At 37.2% G+C, this 25,617-nt stretch overlaps 1 protein-coding gene and 1 pseudogene across 3 annotated transcripts in view; both read left to right on the forward strand.

Moving 5' to 3' along the window:
* The window catches only part of DNAAF10 (dynein axonemal assembly factor 10), a 36,403-nt gene that overhangs the window by 5,288 nt on the left and 5,498 nt on the right, over nt 1–25,617 (forward strand). For 2 of the 3 annotated variants that reach the window (XM_069068932.1, XM_069068931.1), the window contains exons 2-7: nt 9,316–9,416; nt 11,395–11,525; nt 13,555–13,656; nt 20,037–20,152; nt 20,790–20,924; nt 25,466–25,563. In XM_069068932.1, coding sequence (XP_068925033.1) covers nt 9,316–9,416; nt 11,395–11,525; nt 13,555–13,656; nt 20,037–20,152; nt 20,790–20,924; nt 25,466–25,563 — 683 coding nt within the window. Of the gene's footprint in view, nt 1–9,315; nt 9,417–11,394; nt 11,526–13,554; nt 13,657–20,036; nt 20,153–20,789; nt 20,925–25,465; nt 25,565–25,617 lie in introns of those variants that run through there. The other variant, XM_069068933.1, reaches the window with a different exon arrangement.
* On the forward strand, nt 21,121–25,446 carry LOC138146900 (synaptonemal complex protein 3 pseudogene; annotated as a pseudogene).

The following is a 25,617-nucleotide window of genomic DNA, read 5'->3' on the forward strand; positions in this document are numbered from 1 at the left end:
GACTGTCTTACCTAGCCTTAAATTACTGAATGGGTGTTGCCTCAGACAAACTGAGATCCGGGAAATACCTTTTCTTTAAAATGCCAAGGTCTCCCACAGCATCCAGGGCCATTGCCAGTTGTCTTGAGCTATGTCTTGCCTTAGGACTTTGATGACTCTGCAAGAGTGAGGCTGATGACTTTGCACAGCTCTCCCTCACTTAATTGCAGTTCACTTCATTGGACCTCTTCCACAATGAAGGATGAACAACAGTCTTATTGTGTGTGATCTTGACTGGCTCCTCAGTACAACCAGTTCTTGCTTAATATAAGTGGACTATTCTGCAGACTTCCCCCCTCCCCTTTGGGGCTTCATATGTCAGCCTGGGCTGGCCTAGGCTGGTGAGGTGTCCTGCCATCCACCACTGGGAGGTCAAATTTGCAATGCAAATTTACTTAAAGTGAGTTCTGTCTGTACTTTAATTCTTTCTTGTTGCTTTCAGTATTTTTAATCTGGAAGCTCTGGAGTTTGACTATAATATTCCTTGGAGTTTTCATTTTGGGGTTTCTTTCAGGAGGTGATTGGTGGATTTTTTCTTTTTCTACTATGCTATTTGGTTCAGAGATTTGTGCAGTTTTAAGATTTCCAGAAACATGACGTCATATAGGTTCTTTTTTTGGTTATGGGATTCAGATAGTACAATGGTTTTGAAATTTTTTTTTACTCTTTGTTTTGCTAAGAGATGCCTTACATCATTATCATCTCCTCCTCTTCCTCTTTCTTCTGGTCTTTTGCTTTGTTTTAAAATTTCTTGTTATTTCACAGAGTCATTGGCTTCTATTTGTCTCGTAATTTTAAGGGAGTTTGTTGCTTGGGCAAAGTTTTGTACCTCTTGTGCCAAGCTGTTAATTCCCCCTTTATAATTCTTCCATAGCTCTCATTTCTTTTCTTTTTTTTTTTTTAAAGCAATTGGGGTTAAGTAACTTGCTCAAGGTTACACGGCCAGTTATTTTTGTGTGGGTGCCGAGTATCTGAGGCCGGAACTGATCACGGATCTCCCAATGCCGGGGCCGATGCTCTTACTCACTGCACCACCTGGCCACCCCTAAGCAATTGGGGTTAAGTAACTTACTCAAGGTTACATGGCCAGTTATTTTGTGTGGGTGTTAAGTATCTGAGGTAGGAACCAATCCCAGGTCTCCTGACTCTGGGGCTGGCGCTCTTACTCACTGTGCCACTGGCCACCCCAGCTCTCATTTCTTTTCAAGTTTTTTTTTTCCTCTTGCACTCTCATTTCATTTTAAAAATGCATTTTTAATTGTTTTTAAAACAAATCATCTTTTCCAAGAATTGTAATTTAATTCATACCCTAGCTGTGTTTTTATTTGAAACTTGTGAATGGTATGGAGTCATTTTCTAATTTTGGATTGTTTAAACATTACTGTCGTTGGAATTCTTTTTTTTGTTTGCTCTTCCAGCCAACTTTAATCTTAATATTATGGCCAGTCTCTTTGCACTTTTGTAGGGATGGTTTGGACTGGTCTTGTTACTGCTTTCTTGTTACTCACTGTTGTGTTATTCTAAGCTCTCAGGGACATCTCAGGCTGGGGGGCCTTTCAAGCTTTCAGTTCTCCCAAAGTTATCTCATCTGTGGGAAAGGATTGTTTTTGCCCCACTGTTCTGAGCTCTGCAAGTTCCCATCTTGGGTTTGGGTCTGAGCATCAGTAGATTATCTCAGCCACTGACAGCCAGCTGGCAACCTCTGTTGGTTCCTCAGTCCTTTCAATTGTGTCCAACTCTTCATGATCCTATTTGGGGTTTTCTTGGAAAAGATATTGGAGTGGTTTGCCATTTCCTTCTCCAATTCATTTTACAGATGAGGAAAGTGAGGCAAAAAGAGTGAAGGGATAATAATAGCACCTGTATTCCAGGGTTGTTGTGAGGTTCAGATGAGATAATATTTGTGAAATGCTTAGCATAGAGCCTGACACACAGTGGGTGGGAAATAGATGCCACTGCAGCTGCTGCTGCTGATAGTGTCAACTGGGGGGTTGGGAAAGGCCTCCTTCCAGAGGTAAGGTTTGACCAGAGGCTTGAAAGAAGCCAGGGAAACTGAGAGTGAGGTAAAGGATCAGAGCCTTCCAAGCATGAGACTCAGCAAGAGGAAATGGTGTATTAGTTGAGAGTTTGTGAAGGGTAGTAAAATGCGAGAAGACTAGAAAGGCTTTAGAGTTACACATGCAAAGTATTATATTTGGATCCAAGATGAGAATGGTAATTTATTACCTGAGAACTTGATGCAAGGTTCATGAATGCAGTGGCTTTATAGGATGGGTAGAGATTCAACAAGTGAAAAGAAAAGAAATGCCAACGGGGTGAAATGTCAGGTTTGCATTCTCAAGTGAAGGAAATTAAACCAAACCAAAGACTCCAGAATAAGAATTAGCATCAGTTACAGGATAACGTGTGAATTATTTATTCTAACATTCAAGGCCTTCTATACCCTGATAATCTGTCTTTCTAATAATAGCTAACATCAGTATAGTGCTTAGTGTGTGTTCCCCTGCCTGGAATATCTTTCCCTGACTTTCGTCCCCAAAAAACCATCTCCATCTTTCAAGGTTCCCATCTCTTCTGTGAAGCCTTTCCTGATATTGCCTTCTCATTGCAATGACCCTTGATTCCTAGAGCAGTTATGTCTATCCTATCGATATGCTATTTATCAGTACAGTATCCTGTATATTTTTGCATGTCTGCCTTGCCTACCAGAATGTATTTAAAGCCCCTTCAGGAAAAGGACCATGTTTCATCACATTCCTTATATAGCCTAGTTTGGTGGGATTTTTCTTCAGCATTCAGTCCAGAAGCACTTTTTAAGCACCTTTATGTGACAAGCTATGTGCTGGGTTCATAAGTACAAGGAACAAGACAGTCCCTATGCTCAGGGAGCTTCAGCTTTGTAAATAGTAAGACACTAAATTGTTTAACATATAAGTTAATGAATTGGGAATCAGAGCAGTTGAGAATGGCTTTGCCGCTGTTGAAGTTGAAAGGTATTTTGCAGTATAAGCATCTGTGTTATCATGACAGCAGGGCATTACATTGGCCAAGGGGAGATCAAGCTAGTTTAAGTACTACTAGACACTGTACTTCTTGCCTCTGTGCTTCAGTTTCAAAGGAATCACACATGTTCCACAAGTTGCACCAGTCACTTTAGATGTAGATGTTTGCAGATTTATCTCTTGCTTTTTCTTCAAATTCCTTACTCATTTATCCCACTGTTTCTTCTCTTCTTCATCTTGTAGTATACTGTACTTGGACAAACTTCTTCATATTCACCAAATGATTTATTTTCCAATTCTGCTTCCAGCTACTCAGAACAAGACCACCCAGAGTAACCTAAAATTACCAAATCTCAAAGAATACTAAAAAGAAACTGAAGAATAATTCATCTGTGTATCAAATCAATCAAGTCAATCAACATTACTATGTACCAGGCAGTGTACTGAGCACTGGGAATACCAAGAAAGGCAAAAACAGTGTTTGTCCTCAAGGAGATCACAGTCTATTGGAGAGATGACATGCAGGATAAAGTGGAGATAATATCAAAGGACATTAAGGGGGACTGGGAAAGGCATCTTGCAGAAGGAGGTGGGATTTTTATCTGAAACTTGAAGGAAACCAAGACGCAGAGTCTAGAAGGAAGAATGTTTGAGCCATAGTAGAAGGGGAAAAGAATAAGCATTTTTATAGTGCCTACTTTGTGCCAGGCACAGAAGCTTATTGCTTTGTAAAGCTTACTGCTTTGCAAATATTAGCTTATTTGATACTCACAATACCCTGTAGGTAGGTACTGTTATCTCCATTTTACAGATGTGGAAACTGAGGTGAAGTGACATGCCCAGAGTTCAGCTAGTAACTTTCTGAAGTCAAATTAGGACTCAGGTCTTCCTGACTCCAGGCCCAGTGCTCTGTCCACTGCAACACCCAGCTGCCTTTACAAAAATACCCCAAGTCAGTCGGAATGTCTTAGGCAAGAAACAACCAGGAGGCTAGGATCTCAGGATGGAGAAGAATTAAACTGTAGGAAGACTGAAAAAGGTAGAAGAGGGCCAGTTATGAAAGGCTTTAAAAATCAAGCAATTTTATATTTGATACTGGAGATGCTAGGCTGTTATCTTATTACTTAGATTGTTAACTTTTAGAGCTCATATTTTGTGCATCTGATAGGTTCTTTTTGATGGGTGCTTAGTACTATGATGACAACCTGAAGCTAAAGCCTGCATGTACGTGTTTTTATGGAAACTGGCCTTTGGTCTAACAATCTCTTTGTCACACAACCTGTTCTCTAATTGACTATCACCTTGTTTCTGCTTGTCAGGACCCAGAAAGTTCTAGAAGCCAATTCTAAGCCCTTGTTTACTATCTAAAGCCAGTATATTTCCTTGTTTTTTTTTTTATGCACAGGGAAGAAAGATGACAACTGTTTGCTAAATCAGAGTGAATCTAGGTTAAAATTGCTTTCCTCTTGCAATGGCCTTATTCTAGCCAGGTGAAAAGGATCTGAATTACTTTTTGGAGGAACTACATTTTTGGTCTAATTCATATATTTGAAGAGGTGATCTTTGTCCAGTGGACCAAAAGAATTAATACATCTAGAAAAATAGCCGTTAACTAGCAGAATCAGATGCAGTATTCTTCACCTTAGTATTCTCTCCCCCTTATTCATTCTGGCCACTTGAATGTTAGAGTAAAAAGAATAGTTGCTACCTCGTATTACTACCACAGATTCAAGCAGTGCCTTTCACTTAGCATGTGCTTAATAAACATTTCTTGAATTTGAAATTCTATACATTTCTCCACCTCCTGTGAACTCTATATTCATTATTCTCAAGCTTCCTTTTAGTAGGAAGAAGGTTGTAACCACCTAGCATATATGCATTACACATAAGGTTGTCTTTTGTAGCCCCTTGGCAGCTGGATTAAGTTTTGAATTTATTTGACTGAGACTTTAATATCACGATGTAGAGATAAAGAAATTTTGACAGGCTCTATTAAGCCCACCTATAGACAGAGTTAAAATAGCCAACAAGAGGTCTTTATGGATTCTTATAATGATGTTCATTTTTTATAATAGCAAATAAAACAACTGGCTAGATGAAGTATGACTAATGATGATTTTTTTCTGTAGAGCATATGAAGGTTAAATGATGTATATTCGTTTTTCACATGTGGCAAATAAAGTTAAATATACCAAGTCTTCATTTTTTACCTACCAGTCAAATGATAGCTGACACTTTAAGGTTTGCAGAACACTTTAAATAGTCTCACATGGACCAGTCCTCACAACAACGTTACTAGGTAGGTGCCATTATTGTCCCCATTTTCCAGCAGAGGAAACTGAGGCTTAAAGACAATAAGTGACTTGCCCAGGGCAAGTGTTAAGTGTCTGAGCAGGAATTCAAACCGAGGTTTTCCTAGCTTTAAATCTAGTCTTCTATATACTACCCCTGGATCTAGGGCTTTCACTTCTATTGTAATTGTCTACAAATTGGATACATATTGGTATACATGGAGTCATTCATTGACTCCCCACCTATATTCTCAATTTCCTTGTGCATGAATAATAATAATGACTAGTATTTTTATAGCTCCTTACTATTTGTAAAGCACTTTACAAATATTATTTCATTTGATCTCCAGAACAACCTAGTGAAGTAGGTGCTATTATTTTCTCCACAGATGAAGAAACTGAGACTGAGAAAGGTTAAGTATCTTGTCCAGGATCACACAGCTAGTGTCTGAGGCAGCATATGCACTCCGACCTTCTGAACTTCAACTCCAGCACCCCATCTCCTCCTGTACCGCCTAATTGCCTCTAAAATCAGAATACAGCCAACTCTTTGTTGGTAGTGTTACCTGCACTACCAATTATTTTGGTTCACAGATAAGTTAACTTTGACAAACGTTTTATATATTCTTTTCTAAAACATTGCTTCTTATAGTACGTTTGTTAGTGAACCCATTGATAGTTTCTGCTTCCAGACCATCTTTCCAATGTGGGGAAGGAAAGCTATCTAACACTAAGCTAGAGAGCCCAGGTTAATAACATGTGAGAGAAAGAGTTAGGAACAAGAGGAGTATAGCAAATAAAGGCAGGAAAGTGATGTCAGGAGTAGCAGCAGGGCCACAGAAGTCAGGACAAGGGATAGAAGAAACTTGGTAAAATAGTTACCTGGACTGGAATTAGGGGACTTGAATTCTAGGGCTAGTTTGGCCAATACTGCCTAGGTGACCCTGAGGGCATCATTTAGCCTCTCTGAACTTTGGGTTCATCATCTATGAATTGGTGAGGTCAGAGTAGATAGTCACTAAGATCCCTTCGAATTCTATTTCAATTTAACAAGCATTATTAAGCTCCTGTGTGCCAAGCACTGTTAGGCCCCAAATATGCAGAGATAAAAGCAAAACTCCCTGCCATCAAAGAGAATACAGTCTACTGGGGAGACACAACATACACATAGAGAAGTTAAAAAAAAATACTTTCTGACACCTGGAGCAATAGAAAAGGCTTCTTGGGGTGGCTAGATGGCGCAGTGAGTAGAGTGCTGGCCCTGGAGTCAGGAGGACCTGAGTTCGAATGTGGCTTCAGACACTTTACACACACACGCACACAAACCTAGCTGTGTGACCTTGGGCAAGTTACTTAACCCCAATTGCCCTCCAAAAAGCAAAAAAAAAAAAGACTTCTTGTAGGAGGTGGCACTTGACCAGATCCTTGAAAGGAACTGGAGGCAGGGATGGGGGTGAACATACAGATCATCAGTTCAGGCATAAAGATCAGTGGCGAGGTATAGTGTCCAGGGGATGGCAAGTAGCATCATTTGGCTAGAATATAGAGTTGGTGAAGGCGAATAATGTGCAACCAAATGGGAAAAAGAAGCCAGATGGTGAAGAGCTCTAAAGGCCCCCCCCCAAAAAAAAAGGATTTTCATTTTTATCCTATAGGCAGTAGGGAGCCACTGATACTTTTTTATAAAGGGAAAGTACCATTATCAGAAATGCTTTAACGATAGAAATTTAGCATCTGTGTGGAGATGGATTAGAGTGGAAAGAAACTAGATGCAGGGAGACCAGGTGGGAGTTATTGCAATAGTCTAGCTTAGAGATGCTGGAAGCCAGGATGAGAGAAGTGAGTGAAGGTGCTGGATTTGGAAGATAATATAGAGGTAAATTCCAGACCTGGAAACTACCTGGACAGGGTGAGGGACAGTGAGGAAGAGGGAAGACTTGACAGTGCCAAAGTTGGGAACCTGGATGATCAGAACAACGGTTGTGCCCTTGACAGAAAGAGGGAATTTTAAGAGAGTTAAATTTAGAGGGAAGGATAGTTCTCTTTTGGAGATGATGAATTTGAGATGTCTGTGGAACATCCATGTAGAGATGTCTGGTATGTAATTCAGGACTGAAGCTGAGGAGAAAGGTAAGGGTTGGGCATATTGATTTGGAAGTCATCTTTATTGGGATGGTGAACCCATGGGAACTAATGAGGTTACCAAGAGAGAGAATGTAGAGAAAGAAGAGTCCACGATAAAACCCTTGGTCACAGCCACACATAGAGTTGTGATGTGGATGATGATGCCATAGGGAAGACAGAGAAGGATCAGTTTTGACAGGAAAGCCAGTTATAGAGCACTGTTGGAGGAAAAAAACAGGCGAGAGTATCCAAGGCTGGAAATTGGCAACGATGGTGTCAAGTTCTACAGAGAAAATGAGAAGGATGTAGAGTGAGAGAAGGCCGCTAACTTGAGCAGTAAAGAGAACAGTGATTAACTTACAGAGAGCATTTTCATTTAGGAAACAGAATCAGAATCCACACTTCAAGAGTTTCAGAAGTGAATGTGAGATGAAGAAATCAAAGCATTGAGTATAGAGTATTTTTTTATGGGATTTTGGATATTAAAGGGAGAAATATAGTTCAAAGGAATAATAGGGTATAGTAAAGTAGTAAAGGGTTTTTTAAATTTGTTTTTAAGATGGGAGAGATCTTCATATAATTGCAAGTATTAGAGAAGCTAATAAATAAGGAAAGATCAGAAATTAGGGGAAAAGGACAAAATATAAGTAAAGGACAAACCCCTGGAAGAAGATGAGATCAAAGACAAAATACTGTAAAGCAGTTGGTATTGGCAAGGAGAATGGCCACTCACTTGCCTAAAACTGGAGCAGAAGAAAGACTAGGGGATGGTGTTAAAATTTGAAGTGTTGAATTAGGGAAATGAAGGAGCTTGGGTCAAACAGCCTCAATTTTTACAATAATACATGAGACAAGGGCCTCTACTGAGAGGAAGCCAGGGAAGACATGGTATAGATGACTTGGAGAGAAGAATCAAGACTGTGGTCATGTAATAGAGTCCATCGGGGAACAGTAAAAGTATTGAGGTGCAAAGGTCAAGACTCAATTGAGAATTACACCACCTAAATTAATTCTGGATCTAGTTGACAGTTGTATGACTTTCTCTGGTGACATTTAGCCTTTTAAAGTAGTAGTGGATTATGAGGATTAATCTAAGATGGGGATTGAAAGTGATGAGCAAGGAAACAAGGTAATAAGGAATTTAAGAGTAGAAACACTGTAAAATTTAAACTAGTTAACTCTTTAGAGATAGGATCAAGATTTTGAAGGAATGAAAGTGAGACCAGTAGAGGTCTGAGAAAGCAGAAAGGGGTAGTGACTGGAGGTTGCAGTGAGAATTGAGACTAGTTTTAGAAGGGCACAGGGAAAGATGGAAGATGGACCTTATTGTCATCTAGAAAAATTTAAGAGTTATGAATTGGGGAGGTGGAACCCTTTGTTGTGGGTTGGTCAAGGGGTATGACCCTCACTGCATGTGAATGGGGTGAACTGAAAAACCACTAGGAAAAATAAGAAGTTTTTCTAGAAAAAATAAGAACTTAAGTTTGTTCTAACTTTCTATTTTAGATTTCAAGGAAGAATGTAATGTATTAATAGATGAAATTCCCCTATTTGGAAATCAGAAATAGCAAGTTGTCAGCCTATGAAATGCCTATCAAAGAAAGACGTAAGAGAAAGGGAGAATATATGCACAAATTAAAAAATATTAAATACTGTTCCTTTTTCAGTAATGTGACATTTTTAAGTTATAGGGGGAAAAAGGCTAAAGGAAAACATGATTAGCATTTTATCATAAAGTTTTCTTATTACATTTTATATTGTGCATCTTACTTAAATTCCATAATAGTTCCACAAATATTGTGGGTTACAAATAGCTGCTTAGGTGAATGAATAATTTATCCTTTTCCCCCCACATCAAGATTGAAAAGGCCAAGCCCTTTAAATGTGGAACATTTGGTGCAGCATCTCTACAGCAGAGATATCTAGCTACTGGAGATTTTGATGGAAACCTGAATATATGGTAAGATCATTTAATGTGTTTAGACAGATGAGATAAAAAAAATTCTTTAGTATTCCTATCATTCTGCCTCTAGAAAAGAGAATTTTTTTAAAGTTTCCTTGTTAAGTCTTAATTTGGTTTTTAGATATTATTCAAAATCTATTTTTAGTATTCATATTAAAGTGCAAGTTGAGAAGGTTGGTGCATTTTTCTTTAGCTACTGCAGATATTGTGAACAATATGAACATTTAAGAAAATGCTGCTAATTTTGAGTGCTAATTCAGGACCTTCAACTTCTGGTAATATTCTTACTTTAAGAATATTTTTGTGAAGATCCAAACTTAAAAAACTGAAAGATTATTTTGTATTTTTTTAATGACAAAAATAGCATTTTCTTCACAAAAGGATTCAGTGGCTATGTTTCTTTTAATGAAAGTTTCCACTAGTAAATTTAAAAGCTGGTTTTCTAAATCAAATATTTATACACATTTTCAGGAATACAGCTATTGTATAAATTAAGGTAAATCTATACCTTAACAGTGAGCCGTAATAAATATGCCAAAATCTTGTAATCTCTATCTTTTATTAGAATTATCTTTTCATTCTACTGGTTTTGGAGTACAAGGACCCAGAGTCTAATCGAGACTTTGAAAGACACCACCTTTATTTGTGACTGAGGGCAAATCACTTCACCTTTCTGTCTTTAATTTTCTTATCTAGTAAAATAAGTGGATTGGACCAGGTGTTCTCTAAAATCCATCCTATGTCCTTTAAAATTTTAGGAGCATCACTCATGTTAATGACTTAAAATGTATGAGTATATGGAGATTCTCTGGACAAGAAACTTCCTCTACAGAATTTTCTTGCCCAGCATCCTGTCCCATACCACTTTAGAAGAAAATTGTCTTGAAATGATTTTTTGGTAGCTTACTCTTATATCCTTTAAGAAATTGGGGCTATTCAGAATTCTTTTTAATAACTGCTTCATGGACAAATACCATCTACCAATATGCATAGGACCCCAGGTAAAATATTAAAGGAGAAAAACATTAGGAAAGACTCCTCCAGAAGAAACACAAGAGTATGAAAGCAACAGAAGAATAAATTGGAAAATAGGAATGTATATAAACCAATGTATATTGGCAACTCCTCTGTAACTTATCCACACACCTATATTTCAGAAGCAGGATTTGGAACATGTCTTCCTGATTCCAAGGTTGAACCTCTATTCAGTATACATAAACCTTGTCTTGCTAAACATATAGGCAAGGTTTGCAATTCATGAATAGTCTTTTTTGCTTTTCTTAAGAAAAGGTATATAATATTGAATAAAGGGAAAAATAGGAAAGACTCCCACAGGAGAGATAAAAGGAGTGAGAAAGGAACTGGAGAAGAGATTGAAAAAACTATCTATGCCAGTTTATCTTATCTCACATTTCCTATCTAGGATCCGTCCTTCTGAAGGCCACTTCTTGCATGCATCTCTTTCTTTTCCACACATTATTAAAGCAGTTTGGAACATTTAATATACACAACATTATATTACAGTTAATATTATAAATAATTTACAATATTTAAGCACATTTTAGAAAAGAGATGAAATTATTTCAGTGGATGAGGCATTATCTGGAATTCACACTGAAAACAAATGTATATATCTTCTATTAAGGGAGGTTTCTCATTAGTATAAATTTAAACTATCTTGTTCACATATTTAGATATTAGTAAAAAGTCAACCAAAATACCAATACCTGCTTTGGTTGTAATCTAAACTAAACTGAATTTACTTTTTATTAAAGTTAGTATAAGATTTTGGGATGAGCAGTGTGGTATTTAGTGGAAAGATAAGACAATAGGGTGAAATACAGAACATTTTGAAACATTTCATAGAAAACTTTCATAACAGAACTTTTATTTTATATGTAAATTTGAGCATTTTGTTTATTATAAATTTTAGTGGAAGAATATACTATGTTTATAACTGTTTTCTGTTGTGTAGGAATTTGGAAGCTCCACTGATGCCAGTGTATTCTGTAAAAGGCCATAAGGAAATCATAAATACTATAGATGGTGTAGGTGGCTTAGGAATTGGGGAAGGAGCACCAGAAATTGTAACTGGAAGCCGAGATGGTGAGTCAATACTCCGTCTTTTCCAGAGAAAATTCCATCCATCTTTCTGGATGCTGAAGTAAAAAAAAAGTCTTTTTGAACCCCTAGTTTTTAACAATCTTGTGAGGTAGGCAAGACAAGTTATATTATCCACATTTAACAAATGAGAAAACTGAGGGTGAGAGCAGTGATTTGTCTGTGATTTACCTGTGATTCCACAGCTGGTATATAGCAGAACAGGGATTCTTAGACCTCGTCTAGGCCCCTCTTCATTATGCCATGCTTCTGCAAATTGTAGTTTAAAACTAAGTCATCTTATATTAGTTTTAAGTAAAACTAAGTGATAAAATCAATACCTTAGTGTAGTGACCTGACCTTTGTTATCTTTGTACTGGACCAAATCATTGAAATCTGTTTTCCTACGAACCTGAAGACTTTTAAAATCTAGCAGCTTCCAGTAAAATGTGAATGGTGACTTATTTTTTTTCTCCTTTTTAAAAAATGTATTTAGTGCAAGTAGAAATTGCCAGATTAACAGCTGTTAAAAAGCAAAGGATTTTATTACATCTACTAACAAAAAGAGATTGTATTCCAGGTATCTTCAGTGCCAGGGCCTCAGCTCTTTCCCAGGACAGACTTCTTTGTGACTTTGTGGAAAGGGGAAAAGGAAATTCAGGAACCTCAGCTTGTTGGGGTGGGGGAAGGAGAAAAAGGTTCCTTGAAGGAAAATATGTTTGGTGACTTCGGATGACTGAGGGAGGTGAAGAAAAGAAGAGAAAATTTTTTCAATAGGGCTAAGAAGCAGTTTTTTATGGCTCTGATTTTATAGTCACAAGAGATACATACATACATAAATAATAAATTTTATGTAAATATTTACATAAATTTTCAAAAATGTATTATGATTTATTTTGAATATATTTTTATATATTGCTGTACTTCTCGTCTTTCCTTGTAGAAACTCCTCGATGGCAGTGACTCATTTTTGCTTTTGTATCCCCCTGTGCCTTGCCCGGTGCCTGACACGTAGTAGGCACTTAATGAATGTTTATTAGTTGGTTGATTTTCTAAACAACTCCCTCCTGCTGGCTGCCCTATATAGGTATACACATTCCCATCTCTCCAGGGGTGATGTAGGAATAGGAGATGAATTCAATTAATAAACTTAAACAATTATATGTTCCAGTAAAAGGCAGAAAAAGAAATTCAGACATTTAGTATTCATTTGGTAAGCATTTATTCAATTTTAATTGTATACTATACTCTACATTAGGTTGTCTGCCCTCAAGAATTTTATCATCCAGACATTGGTTATTCTATCCTTTTCCCCCATTACTAAGAGAAAATGAAAGTTGATGTTGAAAGAAATATCTTTGAGTTCTACATAAGGTACAGCAGTTATAGAAGTCCTTATTAAATATTTGTTCGTTGATTGATTATATTGTTTATTGTACCTATATAAGCAAGATAAGAAAGATAAGGGAGAAAGAATAGAATGAAAGCAATAATGAGTATTTTTAACAGGTTAGCATCACACTAGAACAAAGAAAACAATCTGATCTGAAGTAGGTCACAACTATGTTTCCTTTGTGAGTGAAATCTAGATTGTGTATTATTTTGGAATGGCTTTTTACAATTCATTAATCTGAAAAACCAGTCAGATGATATTGATGTTATTTCTGTGATTGATAAGTCCAGTATTACTTAGGATTATAGAATGACATATTTAGGACTGGAAAGGACCTTAGAGGTCATCTAGTAGAACCCCTTTATTTTTCACATATGAGTAAACTGAGATACTTAAAGAATATGTGATTAGCTCAAAGTCCCACAAGTTACTTCCTATGTCCTCTGACTCTGTTTCTGATGCCCTTTCCATGATACTATTTCCCATTTATTATAGGTTAGAAAATATGTGGATTTTCTCTGGCAACTCTACAATAGACACTTCAACCTCTCAGTATTTGGTTTTAGGAGTATGATACAAGAAAACTAAAAAGAAATTAATTGATAACCATTCATTTTACCAAACCCTTTTTATTCCTGATAGGAACCGTAAAGGTATGGGACCCCAGGCAAAAAGATACACCTGTTGCTAATATGGAACCTGTACAAGGAGAAAGCAAGAGAGACTGTTGGACTGTTGCATTTGGTAAATTATTAATCAACATTTGCATTTTTAGGTGTCAAATTACAAAACACAAGACAGCCCTTGAAGAAATTTTAAGGAATATATATACATGTAGCCTCCTTTCAGGAATATCTGATTTATAGAGAATTTTTTTAAAAAGACAATATTTGCCTAGATCTAGAGACCAGCAACTTTTTTTTTTAAATTTAGCACAGAATGCCATCAGTAGGCTTAAGAAATACCTCTGAGTGACACTGGTCATCCAAGCAAATAGGTTTGTGGAGGAAAATAGAAAAAAGTAGAAGGAAAGAGGAAAAGAGAAAGGAGATGCAAAGAATAAGGAGTAGCAAAGTGCCACCAATTTATTACTTCAAATAAGATTCAGTAGCACTTGTGGCAGTTTGCTTTCCCCATTTGATATATATTAAAATTAAAAGTACTAATATGGTATTCTGAAGTTGTATTATAACAGTACCTTCAAACATGTGTTCTTGTAATTATTTAAACTTACACTATTAATAACTGTAATAATGTGTCATTGTCAAAACCAACAGCATATTAATAACAATTCTAGTAGTCATTCTTGCTCTTACTTGTTAAAGTGATGAGGTAATCTTCAGAATGTTCTCTTCCATCTGTTAGTATAGATATCAGAAGTGGAGAACTGTTGTATGTTCATATTATTGGTATAGGGAAATCTTGATAAAACTCCCTCTAGCAAAGTAGACTAGCACTTTCACCCAACTCATTGTCATAGACAGTTGCACGGGTCACTGAGAAGTTAAGGTGACTTGTCCACAGTCATAGCCACCATGTTTCAGAGAGCCAAAGTCTTGGGACCACAAATCTACCTCCCCATCCCCTGGGCTGGGCTGTCTTTCTACATACAGCCAAAGCAGTTATAAAAATATCATATTTTTATATAGTATATTATTACAAATGGTGATCATTAAAATGCTAGCATCCTTTTCAATGCATACACTCTATTATGATGAATGACATTATTGTATTACTAATCACTGTGATGGTGACAGTAAGAAATACTCCTACTGACTCTTTGTTATCTGCTACTTTTAAGTTGGATCTTATTACTGGTGGACCATTTGAAATCTGTGCTCCCTGTAGTACCATCTCTCCACCAAGGAGAGTCTTCCTAGGGCAAATTTCCTTTCTTTTTTGTTCTTCTCTTTAATTTTCTTTTTTTTTTTTTTCAATTGCATGTAAAAAAAATTTTTACATTCAAAAAAAATTTTTGAGTTCCAAATCCTCTCTCATGCCTCCTTGCCCCTTGAGAAGCAAGCAATTTGATATAGATTGTACATGTGAAATCTTGCAAAACATATTTGCCATGTTGCAAAAGAACACTAACCAAAAAACAAACAAAAATTATGAATTGAGTAAGAAAATGCTTCTATCTGTATTCATACTTCATCAGTTCTTTCTCTAGAGGTGAATAGCATTTTCATCATAAGTCCTTTGAGAACTTCCTTGGATCATTGTATTGAGTTGAATAGCTACATCATTCACAGTTGATCATCATGCAATATTGTGTTACTGTGTACAATATTATCTTAGTTCTGCTCCATTCACTTTGCATCAGTTCATATAAATTTTCCCAGGTTTTTCTGAAACCATCCTACTTATCATTTCATATGACAAAATAGTATTCCATCATAATCATATACTAGAACTTGTTTAGACATTCCCCAATTGATGGGCATCTCCTTAATGTCCAAATCTTTGCCAACACAAAAAGAGCTGCTATAAATATTTTTGTACATATAAGCCCTTTTCTTTTTTCTTTGATGCATTAGTATTCCATTTTTTCCACATCCCCTTTAACATTTTTCATTTTCCTTTTCTGTCATATTAGCCAATCTAATAGGTTTGAGGTGGCGTGTCAGAGTTGTTTTAATTTACATTTATTCAATCATAATAGTGATTTAGACCACTTTTCATATGACTATAGTTAGCTTTGATTTCTTCTTCTGAAAACGGCCTGCTCATATTGTTAGACCATTTTATCGATTGGGGAATGACTCATATTCTTATAAACATCACTCAATTCTCTATGTATTTGAGAAATGAAACTGTATCAAAGAAACTTGTAAAAATTTTCCCCCAGTTTTCTGCTTTCCTTCTAGTCTTGGCTGCATTGGTCTTGTTTGTTCAAAACCTTTTTAATGTAAGCAAAATTATGCATTTTACCCCCTATAATACTCTCTATTTCTTGTTTGGTACTAAATTCTTTCCTTCTCCATAGATCTGACAGGTAAAATTTTCATGCTCTCTTAATTTGCTTATATTACCCTTTATGTGTAAATCACGTACCCATTTTGACTGTATCTTGGTATACAGTGTGAGATGTTGGTAGATATCTAAGTTCTGCCAAACTGCTTCCCAGTTTTCCCAGCAGTTTTTCTCAAATAACAAATTCTTATCCCAAAAGACTGGATTTTTGGATATCAAATATGAGATTACTATGGCCATTTAGTTACTGTGTGTGGTGTACCTAATCTTTTCCACTGATCTACCCCTCTCTTTTTTTTTGGAGGGGGCAGTTGGGGATAAGCGACTTGCCCAAGACCACACAGCTAGTAAGTGTCAAGTGTCTGAGGCCAGATTTGTACTCAAGCCCTCCTGACTCCAGGGCTGGTACTCTATTCAGTGCGCCACCTAAATGTCCCCACCCCTCTGTTTCTTAGCCAGTACCTGATTGTTTTGATGATTATCACTGTAATACAGTTTGAGATCTGGTATTGCTAGGGCACCTTCCCCTGTTGCTAGGAGGCACTGTGCAAAGCTCCAGGTTTTATATATGCAGCTGTTTACAGAACTAGTTCAGGAGAGGGGAGGGGGGGTTGCTGTCTTTAAGCTTTCAAGGTGTTGTGATGCACGGAGAGGTGTGGTCACTGCCGTCGTGCCTTGTGCTCTGGTCTTTACTCAGGAAGGGACCTTGTTCCCCTGTAGCCACATTGCCCAGTGCACCTCTTGGCACAAGAGCTATGACCAAATCTCCTGCTCTCCTGCAGCCTCAAGCACTAGTCCTCCTTTCTGAAACCTGGGCCCCTGTTCCTTTGTGAACAACCACAAGGACTCTTCTTCACCCTGGAACTGTGACCAGGGCCCCTGTTCCCCTGTGGCTACAAGTACTTTGCTCCTTTTGGCCCTGGAACTGTGACTTGGGCTCTTGCTCTCTGGTGGTTGCATGTACTAGTGTTCCTTTCTGCTTTGGAGCTGACATCAGGGCCTGGGCCCCTGCTTCCCTGAAGTCAATCCTCTTTGCCCTTGAACTGTGACCCAGAACTGCATCTGGGCAATGCAACAGGCTCCCAAACCCAGCATCAACAAAGGGTCCCCTGTAATCTCTTTCTGTCCAGTTGCCTGACTCCCTTACCATCTGTGGGCTGAGAGCTCCTGAACCTAGTGCTGGTGCTGTTGCAGTTACCTTCAAGGCCTGCTGCTGGCTTTGCCATGGAATGGACCGTTCTGCACTCTGGGCCCCAACCACCACCCCAGTGTGACAGACTTTTCCTGCCAACTTCCTAAGTTGTCTTGGGTTGGAAACTTGTTTCACCTCGACCTTGTGTTGGCTCTGCTGCTCCAGAATTAGATTTGCGGTGTTATTTTAAAGTTGTTTGTTAAAGTTGGAATTTGGAAGAGTTCAGGTGAGTTCCTGCCTCTACTCTGTCATCTTGGCTCTGCCTCCAGTTTGCTGTTATATTTCTGTGTTCCTCATTGCCTAACATAATACTCTGTAGACAGAAAGTTTTCTTTAAGTGGATGTCGAATGAAGGAATGAACTGTTTAGTTGCTGTTTTTTTCAACATGGACATTACTCAGTAGGAGTAAAAAATGATTTTTAAGATGTGAACTTTTTAACTGTCTATTTTATTGTAACCCCCAGCACTTTACACAGCCTGGCACATAGTAAGTGTTTGGTAAATGTTTTTTTAATTCATTCAGTTACATGTAGTATTTTTATTATGGGGGGAATTTTTTTAGAACTTGAAGAAAATAATAGCACTTATTTAGATTTGTAAAGTTTTTTATAAATGTTCTTTTTTATCCTTACAACAACTCTATGATATAAATATTGTGGGTATTGTTTTCCTCATTCACAGAAGAGGAAGCTAAGACTCAGTAAAGCTCTTTGTTCTCTCCATATTTACATAGTTCAAAACCTTTCCAATCTTCTTATACCTTATTTCCCTCCATATTCTCTTGTACTCTTCATTCCAGAGACACTGACCTCGAGACTGTTCCACAAACAGGCCACTCTTGGCTCCAGGCATTCTCTCTGGCTGTGACCCATGCTTGGAATGCTCTCCTCCACTCCAGTTACTGGTACTTTTAAGTCCCAACTAAAATCCCATCTTCTACAGGAAGCCTTTCCTAACTCTCTTAATTCCAATTGGAGAGTGGCTAAACAAGAAGTAGTATATGATTGTGACTGAATGCTATACTATCATGCTATAAGAAGTAACAAACAGCATAGTTTCAGAGAAACCTTGGAAGATCTATGTGAATTGGGGCAGAGGGAAGTGAATAGAACCAAGAGATCATTATACACAGTAACAGAAATATTGTAAAGATGATCAGCTGTGAAAGACTTGCTACTTTGATCAATACAGTGATCCAAGGCAATGGAAAGACTCATTATGAAAAATGCTATCCAACCTCCAGAGAGAACTGATTAACTCTGAGTGTAAATTGAAGTATAATTTTTTCACTTTATTTGTGTGTGTGTGTTTTTGCAACATGGCTAGCATGGAAATGTTTTGCATGGTTTCACGTGTAAGTATATTACTTGCCTTTTCGTTGTGGGTGAGGTAGGTGCTGGAGGGAAGGATAGAATTTGGAACTCACAATTTAAAAAAAAAGAATGTTAAAAGTTAATAATCATTTTCTTTTATAAAGAAAGCCAGAAAAATGAACTTTGTGTTGTTCTACTTAATTTCTTTCAACATTTACCTCACAATATGTAGGCTTAAGTTTAAACATGTTAAGTTAAAGACCAAGTGGCTTGTTAATGGGATGAGAATAAATATGACATGATAGTCTCTGAGGTCCCTTCCAGCCCCAGATTTATGACCATGTAAACATTAAAAGTTCAGGCTTTTTTTCCTTTATTAAAAATGTGTTCTTCCTTATAATGCATTGCATAGAACTTTTTAAACTATAGGCAGAATAAAGGCTTAATACAGTTAACAGTATTGTGAATACTGTTCTTTCTGTGTCCCAGCCCACAATTTATACTAACACTTCTTTGAGGATGTGAATACAATAAATTTAACTGAAAGAGAAATAGGTTATAACACATATTCATAAGATCGCCATTTAGTAGTCAGTTCTTTATTAATGAAGATATCATTTTGGCTCAGTATTTAAATGTAGTACCTGCAGATATTTAAATACCTGCACAAGGATTAGTAGTCCTACTAAAAGTTAGGCTTGTGGAATATTAAAAACAAGAATTTTTGGAGGTGGCTTTGATAATAAATAAATGTTTCCTGTTAAGCTGACACTTATAAGAGCTATGAATTCTTGGGCAGGAAGCAGTAGGTGATAGTAACAGTAATAGGACTTTTGAGTCCTTTGACTTTTGGATACAGTGAACAAACGTTTTGGTTTGACTGGGAGTCCTGACTTTTTCAACTTGTATTGAGTAAACAGGTATCCAAAGAATCCCTATCCTTGACTTCCTCATGTATTTTTTACTGAAAAATTGGTTAGAGAATTTGATGTTCCTCAAATGGGATTCCAGACTCCAGGCATCTGTCAAACACTGTATTATTATTTGAACTAACCAGAATAGTTTAGATATGGTCATTGAAAATACAATCCAGAATATTTCATCATTTGTTTACAATTACTTTTAGTTACTTCTAATTCAGAGACTAGAAGCTGGGAGCATGCTTTACATTCTTTCCCTTTCCCCTTCTCCATTAAAAATCCTTCAAATTACAAACAGCATTTTTGGGGGAAAAAAAACCACAACTATGAGGTAGTTTTAGTCAAATGTGATAGAGATTGAAACATAGCTATTGTCAAAAGAATAAATACAGTCACTACAATATCTGTCCCCTCAGTCTCCATGGAAATGGAACCAGAAAAATGTCCATTGTTATACTTTGCAAATGCCTGACATGTGCTTTAAACGACAAGTAAAAAGTAATAAATAATATCAGTCTAAAACTTGCCTTTGATGTTGTATGCAATTTATGAATTTTGATGATTGCTCTAACTTATTAAAATGGGATTCTGTGTGTTTACATTTTTATATGTTTCTGAGTAGGTCATATTTCATTTCCATATTAACGGGGCAATTTACAGGAGGGTTTGTTTTTTTTTTAGTAAAGTGATGATTTTAAATCGGAATGTTTTGTGTCTGTTTCTAGGCAATGCTTACAATCAAGAGGAACGTGTTGTATGCGCTGGCTATGACAATGGGGATGTCAAACTATTTGATCTAAAAAATATGTCATTAAGATGGGAAACAAATATTAAAAACGGGGTAATGTATATTCTGACTCCTGGTCATTGCACTGTACCTTTTTACAGTCATCTTTTTACCGCTGAATTGGAAAAGGTCACACATAAACCCCCTTAGCACATAGAGGGCTTTTCGCTAAGCCTTAAAATATGGATAACGCAGACTCATCCTTGAAGCCCCAGAATTACATACCTGCAGTGGACAATGCTCTTTTTACAATTTTCCAAAGTTCATTTACTGTACAGTTAAAGATACTCCTTTCACCTATGTCCATAGAGTATAGCACCAAAATTGTTGTAGTTCTACCAAGAAAGAACATTTATTCTAAGGAAAAGACCTTTATGTACTAATTCAAAAAATAAAATGGATACTTTGCATTTTTTCTTGTTGGCTCCTAACTTTGAGGCAACTTTGTTCAGCTCAAGAGTGTTAACTGGGGCAGCTAGGTGGTGCAGTGAGGAGAGTGCCGGCCCTGGAGCCAGGAGAACCTGAGTTCAGATCTGGCCTCAGACACTTAACACACACACACAAAAATTAGCCTTGTAAAAACTTGGGCAAGTTACTTAACCCAAATTTCCCTCCAAAAAGCAAAAAAAAATAGTGTTAACTAATTATTAATGATGATATCCTCATGAATGTTTGTACTCTTGATTTTTAGGTTTGCAGTGTGGAGTTTGACAGGAAGGACATCAGTATGAATAAACTGGTAGCTACATCACTAGAAGGAAAGTTCCATGTTTTTGACATGAGAACTCAGCATCCAACCAAAGGATTTGCCTCTGTTTCAGAAAAGGTAGAGTATAAAATAAATGTCTTCATTAAAAATGGTTCTTTTATTTTGACAGAATAAGATAACTTCTCAGCTAGGCTCTGAAATGTCTTCCAGGATTTTATGTAAAGGATGTTTTAATGCTTTACAAATAGCATATGGGCAGGTAGATTTCTCACATTCAGATGTAACCTTTAAACACTTATCTGGTACAAAAAACATGGATGTGGGAGGTAAGAGAGAGTGAAGAGTCAAAGAGGACACTTAGGTGACTGTGGGGATGGTAGTGCCTTCGACAGCATTAGGGAAGTTAGGATTGATTTATAGGCATTTACAAAGGGGTTAAAAACTGCCAATGTTCTCTCTGTCGACCAGTTTTTTGCCCTTTTAATTGTTGTAATTAAAAAGAGTTTATTAATCCTTAGTATCATCCTATAAATCATGTTTTTCATTTTAGAGTTTAGACAAGTTATCTGGTATTGAAATGATGACAAAGCACGAGAATTTAAGATTAAAATCCGCTGCATGTACTTTTTGTCAAAAAGAGGTTGTTTCTTTTTGGGGTGCTTATTATAACAGGAAGGCAAAATTTTTTAACATAGTAATGATAATATAGTTTGATTCTATAGTGCTTTACAGTTTTCACTTTTCTTTCCTCATAGCATCCCTGTTAGCTACTAGAAATGTTATTATCCTGGTTTTATAGATGAAGAATCTAGGAGTGAGAAAATGACTTATAGACAAGGTTGAACCCGATTCTTTTCAGATTCAGGGGACCTGGATTCAAATAACAGCTTTGCTACTTTACAACCTGTATGACTGTGCAAGTCATTCATCCTCTATGGGCCTCAGTTTCTCCAGAAATGAGGGGCTCACCTACATGACTATGCTGACCTTTTCCATCACTCAGCCTGTCACCCTTTGAAAGTGGAGCTCACTCATTCTTTGAACTTCAAATTTTGCATTTTTCCCAGTCAACCATTGTGCATCCAAAATGTGTTATTTTGTGAATTCATTATGTCATTAATCTAAACATCCTTTTAAAAGTATCCAGTATGGCAGTTGTTGCCTTGTAATCTCTCACTGTCATGATCATCCTTATCTTAGCTCCCAAGGCTTAAGGCGCAGCTGGGGTCCTGGATGCGAAGCCACTACCCTCCCAAGGGCTTAGCTGAGTCCAGAGAATCCCTTGCAAAGTCTCCCCAGCATACTGAGCTGCTGGGAATGCAAAAGAAATGTTCCCAGTGGTTCCTGGCCTGCTGGAGCTCACATTCTCTTCGTTATTGGAAGTAGCAGTAAGGAATTTCACCTTCAGGAAGAAAACATTTCCCAGGAAAATCTGGAGAACTAGCAGTAGAAGTTCAGGTGAGCTGAGCCTCATGACTTTGACAGAGAAGACAAGGAAAGATCTGAGGAAGATACTAGGGAAGGAAAGTAATTGAAAGGCGTGGGGAAAAAAGACCTTCTGTAGTCATTACTCATGGAGCAGTCGAAGAAGATATGGGGGTGAAGTACAGAATATGTCGGAAAGATTTGGGGCTGATACTGACAAGGCTTTTCTTGCAAAGAGAAAAAGACTGGAAGTGTGTGCTAAGGTTTCTCTTAAAACTGGTGATCTGAAAATGGAGCATGTTTAGAAAACACAGCAAGAACAGAGGCAAAAGCTCAACTGTGAATATAAGGACCTGACATTATTTCAGCAGTGGGATATGGATGTTCAGAAAGCTGAGGACAGGAAGAAAAACTAACTAATATGTTTGCACAACAGCAATAGGTTTTTCAGCAAGTGAGTATAGTTCAGAGCCATAGACTAAGATGATTAAACAGCTATAAAGAATATGGAAGGCTTGTAGAAGAACCACAAAAGCATTTTTACAGGTTCACAAAATGAATTTAGAAAAGAAATGGCCAAATTACAAAAGAAAATTATGATGGATACTCAGCATCAAGAAATGGCAAGTGGTCAAAAACCTCTTTAGTCCATGTTATTCTGATGATTCTTGGAAGAAAGAACTTGGACTAAAATAGTAGGATACAATTACAACCATTAGCTAAAGGAAATGCAGATATTTGCTGTGGCTTAAGAAAGCTAGTTTAAAGGTTATCTGTTGTTATATAGCTTATTTATCAGTGTAAGATCTTCTTTGTTTCATATATTGACTGAAAATGCCTGTGTGAATAGTAAATAGCAAGTTAAAATGTAATACCTTTAAGGTTCTTTGGTATTAGTGAATTTTTCCCTCAATATCAATTAAAAATTCATGACTTCTAGCAATAAAGATTTAATTGAATTTAAAAAAAAATAAAATCCATATAAAGAGAAGTGAATTACTTTGTACTGTGGAAAGTGCAAAAGACATTTAGTATCATAGCATTTTTCTCTTTCTAAAATCTCCTTGAACTTCCCTCCTAGAAATAATAGAATCCTATTTTAATGGAACTCATTATTACATGGACTGAGGAATTGAGTAATTAAAATCATATCTCCTGAATTACAACTATACTGGTATAACCTGTGTTGGTCTTGTGTCCTGCTATCAGTGTTATAAAAGGGATTCCACAATATTTCTAGTTATCAAATGATCTTTGATTTAGAGATGGTCTGTTACAACCCCTTCATTTTACACATTAGAAAATTGAGGACCAGAGGCAGCTAGGTGGTGCATTGGAGAGAGCACCAGCCCTAGAGTCAGGAGGACCAGAGTTCAAATCCAGCCTTAGACATGTACTAGCTGGGCAAGTTACTTAACCCCAGTTTCCTCCAAAAAAAAAAGAAAGAAAGAGAATTGGGGACCAGAAAGTTTAAATGACTTGCCCAGAGTCACATAGGATCCTCGAATTCAAAATTAGACTCTTCCTTTACTGTGTCATGTGATTACTACTTCATTTTCCTATTTTCTTGATGGCTTAAAAAAAAAGGACATGATTAAAAAGTTCTACCATGGTGTAATGGTAATGTAATTTGAATTTGAAGATCCCTTTGTATTGGCAAAGGTAGCAGGTACTTAGCATTTAGTAATTAATCAAGAAGATATGAATCCCTGTTGCTAATGTCATAGGAAGGGGTTGGCTGAAACAAGAAGCTAATGCAATACTGTATATGAGGAAAAACCCAGAGAGGGAGAGTCAGATTTTCTTGGGACAAGGATCTGGAGGCAGAAGCTGCTGCCACTGGAGAAAGAGAGAATTTCTCTCAGCAGCACCTGTAGGCTAGGCTTCTACTGCTGGACTGAGAATTGAGAAGAAAAATGAGAATTGGTAACTAAGACATCTTCTTGGAGCAAGCTCCATGGAGACAGAAGCTGCTGCCACTGGGGAGGCTGAAGAAGACAGGCTCCCCCTCCCCCCTTCTCCTTGGAGAGAATGATTTTTATTGATTTTTATTTGGAGAACCTGGATGAAGTAATTTTGATTCTAGGAACCAGCTGAAACTTCTGCTGAGTCCAAGGGCCAGACAGAGCTGCTGAGGATTTCTGAGGGCCAGCTGGAGCTGCCGAAGACTGAGGAAGCATGACTGTGATGCTGGTACTTGGTATGAACCTGTTTGTGGCTTTGTTAAGCCTTGTCTTCCCAGGAACAGAGACTGTGAAGGATTTGAAATGGACTGGACACAGTGAGCCATTGTCTGCCTTTGAACCCAGGTGAGAGTTTGGTGAATACAGGTAGGATCTGGGACCATGGAAAGGGATGCGGGGAATCTAAGAAAACAAGAAAGAAGACTTTACCTTGGATACTGTGTACTGACTGAGAAATTGTAAATTTACTAGTGACCTAGGGGTGGAGGGTCTGTGTATTTTCTGATGATTGAATAGTGAATAATGAAGGATGATTGATTGACTAAATGATTGTACTTAGTTAGTGATTGATGACTGAATAAGTAATTGATTTGTAACCTAGTATGCCCCATAAGTAGAAAACTTTGACTATTGTACTTTGTGATTGAATTAAGGATTTTGTGAATGCTTGAGTTACTAAATGATTGTTCTTTGTTCAAGACTTTGTGACCACTGTGGTGGAAACTATGTGGCCATTTTCTGTGATAAGTTGTTGTGAATGCTATATTTTGATTTTCTGTGATAAGCAGTAATATCGTCAATGTTGTACTTTGATTTACTGTGAATGTTTTGCTTTGGTTTGTTATGGAATAAACAAAGTGTTCACTATACTGTATAATCAGAACCTTAAAAGCTGTTCACAGTAGCATTCTTCTGGAAAGCTGCTCATGCATGGCATTAAACATGGGCAGCTAGGTGGTGCAGTGAATAGAGCACTGGCCCTGGAGTCAGGAGGACCTGAGTTCAAATCCAGCCTCAGACACTTAACACTTACTAGCCATGTGACCTTAGACAAGTCACTTAACCCCAATTGCCCTCCAAAAAGCAAAAAAAAAAAAGTTCTACCAGACCTCTGTTAGCCATTATAAGTAAAACAACTTAATTACATTCCTTAAAACTGACCAGTTTCAATTTATGAAAATCTATATTTACTGAATTTCCTTTTTAAAAAGTGTGTTTTTATTCATCATTTTAATTTGTAATCAGTGGTATTACTCTGATCCTTTTTAGGCTCATAAATCTACTGTGTGGCAAGTGCGACACCTGCCCCAGAACAGAGAGATCTTTATGACTGCTGGAGGTGCAGGGGGCCTTCATCTGTGGAAGTAGTAAGTCTTTTCTTAATGCATGCAATTTCTTGTTGGTTTATGGTTCCTGAACAT

This window comes from Petaurus breviceps, unplaced genomic scaffold, assembly GCF_028583685.1.
Source record: "Petaurus breviceps papuanus isolate PSGF00001 unplaced genomic scaffold, PetGlider_PUasm1.0 90775, whole genome shotgun sequence".
NCBI lineage: Eukaryota > Metazoa > Chordata > Mammalia > Diprotodontia > Petauridae > Petaurus > Petaurus breviceps.